Source organism: Rhinopithecus bieti, unplaced genomic scaffold (genome assembly GCF_001698545.2).
Source record: "Rhinopithecus bieti isolate Rb0 unplaced genomic scaffold, ASM169854v2 scaffold_1618, whole genome shotgun sequence".
NCBI classification, from domain to species: Eukaryota; Metazoa; Chordata; class Mammalia; order Primates; family Cercopithecidae; genus Rhinopithecus; species Rhinopithecus bieti.
The window spans coordinates 495,004-505,888 of record NW_016803937.1 but is presented as its reverse complement, the minus strand read 5'-3'; the positions used below and the strand labels follow the sequence as shown (position 1 = coordinate 505,888).

General features: G+C 60.9%; 1 protein-coding gene across 1 annotated transcript in view; it reads right to left on the bottom strand.

Annotated features, from left to right (window-relative positions):
- The window catches only part of PIEZO1 (piezo type mechanosensitive ion channel component 1 (Er blood group)), a 22,736-nt gene extending 15,565 nt beyond the window's left edge, over nucleotides 1-7,171 (bottom strand). Inside the window, exons 1-14 of the mRNA XM_017859274.1 lie at nucleotides 7,081-7,171; nucleotides 6,737-6,950; nucleotides 6,445-6,616; nucleotides 6,239-6,325; nucleotides 6,070-6,157; nucleotides 5,184-5,284; nucleotides 4,788-5,048; nucleotides 3,832-3,943; nucleotides 3,569-3,747; nucleotides 3,345-3,493; nucleotides 3,051-3,233; nucleotides 2,634-2,767; nucleotides 2,317-2,474; nucleotides 1,914-2,215 (exon numbers count right to left, since the gene is read on the bottom strand). Coding sequence (XP_017714763.1) covers nucleotides 1,914-2,215; nucleotides 2,317-2,474; nucleotides 2,634-2,767; nucleotides 3,051-3,233; nucleotides 3,345-3,493; nucleotides 3,569-3,747; nucleotides 3,832-3,943; nucleotides 4,788-5,048; nucleotides 5,184-5,222 — 1,517 coding nt within the window. The 5' untranslated portion in view covers nucleotides 5,223-5,284; nucleotides 6,070-6,157; nucleotides 6,239-6,325; ... (1 more) ...; nucleotides 6,737-6,950; nucleotides 7,081-7,171. The remainder of the gene's footprint in view (nucleotides 1-1,913; nucleotides 2,216-2,316; nucleotides 2,475-2,633; nucleotides 2,768-3,050; nucleotides 3,234-3,344; nucleotides 3,494-3,568; nucleotides 3,748-3,831; nucleotides 3,944-4,787; nucleotides 5,049-5,183; nucleotides 5,285-6,069; nucleotides 6,158-6,238; nucleotides 6,326-6,444; nucleotides 6,617-6,736; nucleotides 6,951-7,080) is intronic.
- Between the last annotated feature and the right edge of the window lie 3,714 nt (nucleotides 7,172-10,885).

The window sequence follows — 10,885 nt, the reverse complement described above, 5'->3', positions numbered from 1 at the left end:
AAAAAAAAAAAAAAAAGGACTCAGCCAGACAAAGAGGTGGAGAGAAGCATGTCAAGCAGAGGAAACAGCCTGTGCCTCCTTCCAATTTGAAGTTGCCTTTCCAGAGCACAAACCCAACCACATCACTCTACCGTCAAGACTCTTCCAGGAGGCCCTTCCTGGGTTCTACCATCTCTTATCATCCTGTACTAGAAATGTTCTTCTGTCTCCCTCCTTCCCTAACCAGACTGTGAGCTCCCTGAGAGCAGATCCTGCTCAATCCATTTCTGGTGCTCGGCCTAGGGCTAAGGAGGTCCCATTCAGTTCTGTGATTCTCTTGCCTTTACTATCCTTGACCCCTTTGATGGTTCCCAGGATTCAGGGGTCTGGGTGTACTGTATTGCTGGGAAATGAATCTGAGAGCAGATTTTATAATCCTGTGACAGTGGGATTCCCTGACTGTGACAGCATCACTCCCAGAATAGAAGAAAGCAAGGCTTTCTTGCCAGAAAAAGAAACACTCTTTTCACACCATCTCTTGAAGAAAATAGAGTATAGGATAAACAGCTCAGGAGAGAGGCAGCCTCAGAGGCAACTCCAAACCCAATTCTCCTTCCAAGGAGATTCAGGCTCCCTACTCCTCTCCTTAACATCTACATATCAGACTCTCTGCCCAGCACTGGGGTTCTGTATGGTTTCCTCATTGCTCAGTCCAAATCAGGCCCTGGGGTAAAAGCCTGGAAATCCTAGTCGGAGCTCCTAGAGCAGGGACTATCAGAATATTGTTACCACAGAGTTTCTTACGATCATCTGGTTCCACAGTCCCCAACTCCCTCTACTCCCTCCACCAAGAGGAGGAAAAACTGAGGCCAGGAGAGAGATAGAGTGCTGCTCAAGACCACGAAATGTTTCAGAAGCAGAGCCAAGACTTGAACCCGTGCCTTCTTCCTTGCCTAAAGCTTTTTCTCAAACTGCCTCTGTGGAGGTGGGTTGTCATAGCAACAGTTCTTTGGGTGGGAGAACTAAGAAGAGGTTGCCACTGTTTCCCATTCCCACATATCCCAGTCTGGCTTGTTCACTCAACCTTTGAATGGTGGGTAGAGGAAGAAAGCAGGAGGGATGAGGCCTAGAGGGAGGACTGACCTTGGCCTCAAGGGTAGGCCTCCTGCTTTGTGCAAGGAAAGCTGGGAGAGGAACAATTGAAGAACAGTCCTTAGAGAGCTTGAACCAGTCCTGCCTTCATTAGCCCCAAGGGAAACCCCTTGCCCCACTGCTTGTTCTTCCTGGGTGCAACCCAGTAGGCAGGGCAGAGCACAGGAAGAGATTAATATTAATAACATCCTGGCCTAAGGAAGGAGAGAAATAGGATGGGGATCTCTCCTCGTTCTGGCCCCAGAAGGCTCCCTCCCTTGTGCCCTTTCTCGGGCAGCCTCAGGCCCCAGGCAAGCTGGGTCAAGAATACAGAGAGACAAAATCAAAAGTTAAATGCAGCCCCTTAAAGTTTACAGATCGTTTCCACCAAGGCAGAAAAGTGAGCCAGAGAGACTAGGCGTGGCTCTTCCACTGACTCCCTATGTGAGTTCAGAATCCACAAGCACGTTTTATCTGTAAGATGGGAGAAATGATAACCAGTTTTCTCATTTCAATGACATAAAATGTGTTTAGACTATCTGGCACAAAGCAGGTCTCAAAGGTAAAGATGCAAAGTACAGTCAGATGATCTGGGTTCAAATTATGGCCGTGCTTTTTGTGTGATCTTGGGCAGTTATTAAACTCCCTGTGCCTCTGTTTTCTTTTCTCTTTTCTTTTATCCTCCCTCCCTCCCTTCCTCCCCTCCTCCCCTCCTCCCCTCCTCCCTGCAGCAGACCCTGGGACTCCACCCCTACCAGACACCCTTGTGTGTGGGGAGTGGACCCCTGGTCCACAGATCAGGTCAAAGGATGCTGCCTCCAGGAAGCCCCCTTGGCCCCACTGCTCTGAAGCAGCTGCCCTGGGAGGGTGGGGCTGTGAACACAGCTGCCTGGAGCTTCCTCCCGTCTCCGCCCACGGGGGTCAGTACCTCAGTGCAGTTACTGGAATACTCCTGAGGGTGGACAACCTTGAGCTGGTACAGCATCTTACACACGATGATGACGCAGGTCCACACAGTAGACAGGCAGGAGGCCATGGGTCGGAAGCGTGGGTAGGGCAGGGCGAAGGCCCACAGCACCACCAGCAGCAGGTTCATCACCGACACCTGAGGGCAGCGGGCACGTGGGGCTGGGCTTGGGGAGGACAGCCAGGCAGGACAGAGCAACCCCACCCCAGACGGGAAGCTGAGGTGCCTGCCACACTCACCTCCTTCAGGGCCACCCAGACGGTGTACACGGCCACCAGCTTGAAGACGTGCAGCTCCAGCAGCCGCCGCAGGAATACCTGCACCCGTGAGAGGACGTCCGAGAAGCCAGCTGCCAGCTCCAGCAGCCGCTCGGCCACCAGGCCCCACTTGGCTGCGCCTGTGACGGTGTGAGGGTCAGTGTAGGGTGGAAATGGGGAGTCCCAGGTCCCTGTGCAGAAGAGGCTCTGGAGCTCAGAGGGGACTCTGTCAACATCCCCCCAGCTGGGATGTGGCACAGCAGACTGGGTGGCCTCTGTGCTCTGCCCGCCCGACTCACCTTCAGGCACCTGGGTGGCCTGGTGGGGAGTGGCCATGCCCAGCCCCTCAGCCCTGGGGCCCTCCTCCTCCTCCTCCTCCTCCTGCTGCTGCTGCTGCTGCTGCAGCAGTGGGGTCCCGCTCACTGCATCCTGCCTGGGAGAGAGTCCGAAAATGGCATCTCCCAACTGGGTTCCTGCCCCTCTCATTTCCTGGGCCTGGAGGAAGCGCTGTTTGCACCACTGCTGCTGCAGCTGCCAAGTCAGGCGCATAGTTGCGTCGGAACTCATGCCCACTGTCCCCAGGACCTCCATGCTACTGCCATCCCCTCGATGTGAGCAAATAGAGGATGTGGCTCCTGTCCAAATCCCACCTGGCTCCCTCCCTGGCCCAGGAGGCTGCACCTCTCCAAGGCCAGCCAGGGAGGGCAGGGCCGCACCTGTGAGCCCAGCGCGGGAGGCGCCTGCCAGGCGGAGACACATGCTCCATGTCGGTGAGCTGCATAAAGGGCCGGTGAAAGTAGTGCAGCTGCAGGATGCAGGCCAGCAGGAAGAAGCCGGGCACCAGGATGCTGGAGAAGAGCTCGGACACGCTGAACTGCTCCAGGCCCAGGTCCCCCAGCCTGCGGAGGGTTAGCATCAGCACCGGCCCGGCCCCTGGTGGAGCCGCTGGAGCCCTGGGGAAGTGCACGGGGTGCCAGCGCCGCTGCCCCACCGCCCCAGCCTGGACTCACTGCTCATCAGTGAAGCCAGTGAGGTTGCGCCAGTAGGCGGGGAAGTCCTGGAACTGGAAGGTGTAGACGGCGATGAGGACCAGCATGGTGTAAGCCACTACGAGCCACCAGAAGGCCTTGAGGAGCTTCCGCCACAGGCTGTAGTAGACCTGCCGGGTGAGGGGGGGCGGTGAGGGCCGCGGGGAGGGTCTGTGCCCCAGCCCCCACCCCGACCCGCCAGCCACCTGGAAGAGGGTGAGGCACAGCAGGAAGAGAAACATGTAGACAATCTTGTAGACCACGAGGCGGCCGGCAAAGCTGACCACGATGAACATGCCGGCACACACGTAGATCCAGTACTTGGCATAGACGCCCTTCACCAGCTCCCCCAGGCTCTGCAGCAGGGTCTGCGTCCGCGTGGGCTCTGTGGGCCAAGCCGGGGGCAGGCAATGGCATCGGGGCGGGCGGGCGGGCAGGAGGGCAGCCCCACCTCTGGCCTGCCACTCACCTGTGTCTGCCACAGTGACCTCCGTTAGCGCAGCTGGAGCCTCTGCCCGCTTCAGCAGCTTCTCTTTCACAAACTGGCGCAGCAGGAGCCAGAAGGTCAGGGTGTAGAGCAACTGCGACAAGAGCGGTATGTCACAGTCAGCCGGGGGGCCCAGCACCCCTCCCATAGCCAAGGCAAGAGCCCTCAGGGAGGCGGCTGGCGCCAGGCCATCTACACCGGCCTCCCACAGGCACCAAACACCCTCTCGCTCACACCCACCCAGAGGCACATGAGCACACACTTCCATACCCACGGATGAGTGCATGGGTTCACACGCGCTCACACACAGTCACACGGGTTCACTAGTTCACATGGGCACAGATCCATGTACACACATGCACACATGTCCACATGCTGGAATGCACATTTACCCACATGCATGCTCACATATGCCCACAGGCTTATGTGGAGGTGTACACACAGGTGCACGTGTTTGCACACACAGGCTCACAAGTCTCACAAGATGAGACACAACCCGCTGGCCTGCAAACAGGTGACCAGACATGATGCTGGCACCCAGCTCACATGGACACACAGGCACCCCGTGAACACATGGCCTGCACAGCTTGTCACTGAGACCCAGGGTTGTGCCAGTGGGCAGAGCCCATGCTCACACACAGCATCAGGGGCGCAGGGGTGGTGCCCACGCCAACGGGCAGAGTCCACGCTCACAGTGTCGGGATGCAGGGTTGGTGCCCATGCCAACACAAGGTTGTCTGTTTATTTGCTCAACAAACGCTCACTGAGAAGCTACTCTGGGCTGGCCCTGGGTGGGCAGAAGGGGACCCTATTGTGACAGACAGACACGGATCTACCTTCCTGGCGCTGCTACTCCCCTGGGCAATGGACATTGAACAGGATGATGACCCTGACGGGTCCATGCACCCAGGCACCCCTGGATGTGGTGGTGCACTCACCATGGCGCCAAGGTCCAGGCAGGGGTAGCGGGTGTGCTCCAGCCCCAGCTGGCGAAGACTGACGGGGCCCAGGGTGGTAGGCAGCTCAGGGCGCAGGTCCATGGCCCACACGTAGCGCAGACAGCACAGCGTCATCCCGTACAGCAGGATGCAGGGTGAACATAGCATGGCCAGCTGGTGGCGGCTGCGCACTGTCCAGATGAGGCAGGCCCAGAGCAGCAGCACAAAGGTCAGCCAGCTATGGTAGGTGATGCTCCACACCTGCGTGGCAGAGGGGACTGCATGGCCGCCCAGCGCACCCCCCCCCAGCGATGCCCCACACCTGCGCGGCGGAGGGAGGGGGCTGCACAGCCACCTTCCCCCACCCCATCCCACCCAACCCCCACAGCCGCCTACCATCATGGCGATGAGTGCGCACACATAGCTCTGGTCCATGATGAGGTGGCCCAGGCTGTGGAGTGGGGATGCCTCCCTGGGCTCAGCCCGCTTGGGCTGCACTGCAGGTGGGGACAGAGGTCAGCTCCAGCAGGGTGATCTCCAGGCACCCCCCACCCTGACTATGCCCTAAAATTCGGGCCATGGGCAAGCATACAGCAGCAGGGACGGGCCCCCGGTGGCCATGGTGGGCTATGGGCAGAACACACGGGTTCCAGCGGTGGAGCTGACACTGTTCCCCGAGCGTCAGGGATCGCCCTGCCAGTGCCAGCACCTGCTGTTCTCTGGGCCTCAGTTTCCTTGAAAGGGTGGGGCGCATAAGGTAGCCCTGACCCCGTTTCCAGCCCTGTGCACCTGAAGACTCTCGGGACCCCCACCCCAGGGCCCTGGCTTCACTTGCTTCATTCAGAAACACATTGCAAAATGGAAAATCAAGGGTTAGGGTAAAGAAAGAAAGTAGCCAGAAAGAGTCCTCAGGCCCTCCCAAGGCAACATGGCCAACACGGAGTTCCTAGGCCAGCCCCTGCCCTGGACAAGCAGCCTCCTGGGGCCACCGGCCCACCTTGAGCAGCTCCCAGAGCGAACAGCACAAGACAGTGTAGCCATGTTTTTTGGGGAGGGGTTGGGAGACTGGAGGGCCCCCCCATGGGGTCTTGGGGGTCAACCACGCAGCCACTCGGCTGCCCTGGGGGTCTCAGGTCAGGGACACCGACACATGGATGCCCTGGGCGCCCGAGGAGGTGGCAGGCAGAGGTGCAGTGCGAGCATGCGAGAGCGCCAGGCGGTCACCAGGGGGCAGCACCGGCCTCCCCCTTCCCAGCTGTACCTCGGAGTGCGCGGTACTTACCAGGCCGCTGCCGGATGGGGCTCTGGCCTGTCAGCTCGTGCACGATGCAGTTATCAGCCTCCGTGTCGGGTGCTGTGGGCACCACGTGCTGTGGGCAAGCAGTAGTGAGCCATGCAGGGGCTGGCCCAGCGCCCCCCACCCTGGCGCCTCCACCCAGCTGGCTGCTCACCTGGGCAGCCTCCCCATCCTGGGGCCACTGGTCCAGCTCTGCCAGCTCCAGCTCCCGAGTCTCGTCCCCCTTTGCCGCCTCCTTCCTCTGCAGAGACCAGCACCTTAAGCCCAGACCAGCTCCACACCCCACCCAGAGGCAGGAGATCCTGAGACCAGCCCCATGGTCTGACCTCGGCCCACTCCCCAAGGGTGGCAGGTACTCACCTGGCCAGAGGGGCGGTGCACACAGAGCTTGCGCAGAGAGGCCGTGGCATAGCACAGCAGCAGCAGGATGCCGGGACTGGCATATATGGGCCAGTCCAGGCTGGTGTTGAGGACCAGCACGTGGGGGCTGGAACAGTTCGCAGGGCCCACAAAGTCCTTGAGACCCAGCACCCTGTCCAGAGAAGACCTGTCACTGCCCACCACCCCGGAGGCAGTGGGGCCACAGGGGCTAGACGGGCCAGGTGGGCACGACCGGGGGGGAGGAAAAAGGGGCTGTGTGGCAAGCCGTTACCTAGCCCAGATGCCGGCAGGTGGGAGCAGAGCCTGTGCCAAGGGCGTCTGGTAGCAGTAGAGGCAGATGAGATGTCCGGCGCCAAAGCAGCCCACTGCGACGCAGAGTCTGTTGAAGCCCAGAGTGCTGATGGGAAAGTGGCAGGCCCACCAGGTGCAGATGGCCAGGAAGACCAGCAGGTAGACGCTGGAGAGGGCCGAGGGGTGGGCGATGCCTGCGGGGCAGGGCAGGGGCACACAGGGTTGTACCTGGCTGGTGCCATATGTCCTGCTGTCTCCACAGTCCTCAGGGAACTCCAAGACCCCTCCCAGTGTGACTGCCGGTGCCCCTGCCTCAGTGCGTACCTGCCAGTGCAAGCAGGGTTACAGCCAGGACCCGCCCAGCCGCCACCAGCAGCCAGTGGGCAGTGACCCGGAAACGGGCGGCCAGCCGTGACCTCCGTGTAGTGGCCAGCGTTGCAGCTTCCTGCAGCCCTGCCGGGGGGCTGGCATCCACATCCCTCTCGTCATCATCCTGCCAAGGTCACGGGCAGGGGCAAGGTCAGGTGTATCACACTGAGGCCACCTCTGCAGCCCACATCTGCCCAGCCAGGAGAGCGGGAGGCGGCCACGTCCACAGCTGCCCCTCTGAGGGCCACAGGCCAGCCTCCCTGAGCACAGGCCCCAGCCGTCCCTGAGGTCTGCCTAACACCTTCCTACTTCCTCACTCGAGCTCACAGGCCCTGCAGGCCTTCCTGGTAGCAGCTCTCATGCTGGCCAAAGACCCAGGATCTGTCCTGGCAAGTCCAGGCACGTGATGACCTTGCCAGGTATAGGCCAACCACAGGCTGTCCTAGAGCACCTCATCACCCTGAACCATGCACCCAGGGAGCAGCAGGGCCCTGTCTGCACCCCGAGGGGTCTCTAGAGACCAAGGGGGCCTGAGGGACATGGCCAGGCTCCAGGGTCTCCTGGGTACCCCTGCCAGCCTTCTGGGTGGCTGTGTCTAGAAGTTAGGGGTGGTACTCCTGCCCTCCCCGAGCCTCTGGGGAGACAGAGGTGGCCAGCTGCCTAGGAGAAGTGACAGGCCGGCCTGGGGTTGGGGGAGAGAGACTGGACAGGCCTGTTTTCCCTGGTCCTGACTAAAGATTTCCCAGAACACAGCCGTTTCCCAAATACAGGGGAAAGCCAGGGTGTGGTGGAAAGAACATGGCTCTCGTCAGATGCCCCGGCTCTGGCCTGGCTGCCAGCAGCCCAGTGTCCCCATCTATGACTTGGGGGCTCTCCTGGTGGCTGAGGCGCCAGGTGCCCAGGCTGAGAGCATAGGCTGTGGGGCTGGATGCTAGGCACCATCCCAGCTCTGACAGTCTCAGGCAAGTCACTTAGCTTCTCGGAGCCTGTTCCCCTTCTGTCAAACGGGATGGGGGCTCGACAGGACAGTTGAGTCAGACCAGTCCTGTCCTCACAGGCCTCCAGGGCTGCAGGGGCTGCTGGGAGGCTCCAAGGCCAGGAGAACAGGGAGATCAGGGCAGGAGAGGCCTGGACCCTGAGCCCACCCCTCTCAGAGACCACACAGCAGCCGGGGGCGAGGCTGGATCAGAACGCAGGGTGCCATCGCTCACACCCGGGGCTCTCCCACCAGACCTCAGAGCGCCAGGGCTGGGGCTGGAAGGGCTGAGCTCACCCCGTCCACAGCCTGGCCCTGGCCCTGGGAAATCTGAGCAGAGCCGTGAAAAATGAGCATTTCTGGGAGTGGAAAGAACAGAGGCAGCTGCTGTGGGAGGACAGGTGTGAGGCCACCGAGGGGCAGGCCCAGCCGTGACTTGGGGTGTGAGGCCACCGAGGGGCAGGCCTGGCCCTGATTTGGGCCCCACGTGCTGCGGCCACGCTGCAGACGACCCTCACCTCCTCCAGCGGCCAGCGCCCCTCGGGCTGGCTGGCTGGCACACTCTGCCGCATGCCTGCACACATGTTGTGTTGCCCGTATGTGGGAATGAGGGTCGCCCGGGGGCCCTGCCAGGCCAGGTCATGGGGCTTCTAGATCTGGGTTTCAGAATGGTGTCCTGGAGGTGCCTGGTGCCCCCACCTCACTCTGAAGTCTGTCCACGCTGGCCAGCCAGGGCGCAGCTGCATGCTCAGGCTCCCATCACACCAAGACGAAGCTGACCAGAATCCAGCCACCCAGCCCCTTCCCAGCAGCCAAGCTCCAGGAAGCTTGTGCCCCATGCCCTCGTCAGCATGGAGGGGCTGACGAGGGAGGGGCAGGTCTCTCAGAGGACAGGCAGCAGCACAGCACCCACAATGACTGGACCCCCTTAAATGCCCGGAAAAGCCAGTTGGCCTCCAGGTCCCCATTCCCGCCTCTGAAATGTGGGTGCCAGCCTTGCTCCATGGTGTGGGGACAGGACAGGCAGGAGAACAGGCCACCTCTGCAGGCTGAGCAGCTGCACCCGACCTACTATGTGGCTTGGGGAGCCCCTTTCCCTCTCGGGGCTCCTCTGGAAGTTGAGGTCCATGTGCCTGGCAAGCATCAGCTGTCTGATGAGTGGGCGCTGGGAGGGTGAGGTGGGAGGAGGCTGGGTGCCTGGGGCAGGGAGTTCATGGGCCAGGACACCACGTGGCCATAAATCCCAGCTGAGCCTGGGGATGGCGAGTGTGGGACCGGGTAGGGGTGAGAGGGGCTGAGCAGCAGTGACGCCCCAGCTCACCCCCTGCCCATGGGAGGCGGCCACAGCTCAGAGATTCCCAGGGCCAGACCTTGAAGTCTCATAGCAGCTGAAGTTCACTCTGCCTCCCACTCGGAGGACAGAGGCCCTGCTTCAGGCCCGTTGCTCCTGGGGCTGAGGCCCCTGCTGGGGCCGCCCCTTCTCAGCCCGTCTGCAGCGGCTCTCCAGCCAGACCCCCTGCCCAGCACTGCAGGTTCCCACCACCGCGTGGCCTCAGATAATCCCCCCGTGAAGAGTTTCTTTTCTTTTTTTTTTTTTTTTTTTCTGTTTTTTGAGACGGAGTCTCACTTTGTCGCTCAGGCTGGAGTGCAGTGGCCGGATCTCAGCTCACTGCAAGCTCCGCCTCCTGGGTTTAGGCCATTCTCCTGCCTCAGCCTCCTGAGTAGCTGGGACTACAGGCACCCGCCACCTCGCCCGGCTAGTTTTTTGTATTTTTTAGTAGAGACGGGGTTTCACCGTGTTAGCCAGGATGGTCTCGATCTCCTGACTTCGTGATCCGCCCGTCTCGGCCTCCCAAAGTGCTGGGATTACAGGCTTGAGCCACCGCGCCCAGCCCCCGTGAAGAGTTTCTAAGGGCAAAACAGATGCCACCTCAGGGCCTGGAGGTTTCCCACCAGAGGCAGAGCCCGGGCAGAAACAGGTCTGAATGGATGGAACTGCAGGCTGGGCCCCGGGTGGGACGCAGAAGTTCCTCCCCTCTTTAACACCAACTTACAACTAAAAAGTCTACATTTGTTTTTAAAAGATTAACCCTCAAAATGGCTGAGACCAAAGCTCTCGAATGACCTCCCTGACACACGGGTGATGCAGCTTCCCTCACCAGCTCCTGCGTATGTGGGCTCTGCTGGGTGTTCCTTGCGAGGCGCCCGCAGAGGCCGAGGCAGACAGAGGAGACCACCAAGATGCCCAGGTCAGGGGCCACCAGCCGGATGGTGTTGGGGACGTCCTTCAGGTCCAGCCTGCGGAGAGCAGGGAGCAGCCACAGTCAGAGCAGGAGGACAGGTGCGGCGAGAGTGCGGATGGAAATGTGGGTGAGTCTCCAGGTGTGGGTGGGAGCATGGATGAGTCTCCAGGTCCCCATCCCCCGTCTCCCATCCCTCCTGAGTCCCCCCACTTCCTGGGGCCTGAAATGCCCAAGGGAGGCTTGCTGGTTGGGGGTGGGGGGATGGTCTTAACCTTGTGACCCCTATGTGTCGCGAGAGGCTCTCCCAGCGGCTGCCTGCAGGGAAAGACAGAGGAACCCAGTCAGGCTCTGCCCAGCCAGCACCGCAGCCGTCATCCCTGGGGGGATTCACAGGGACCATCCAGGCCAGACATAAACCAGGCTGAGTAGACTCCCCCCAGGAGACTCAGGGTCACTGCATGGCCCTCTCCCTGACCCCCAGGATGGCTACCCCTGCCCCGCCCCCTCAGCAACTCACAGCTGGGTCCCAGGAGCTGGTCCA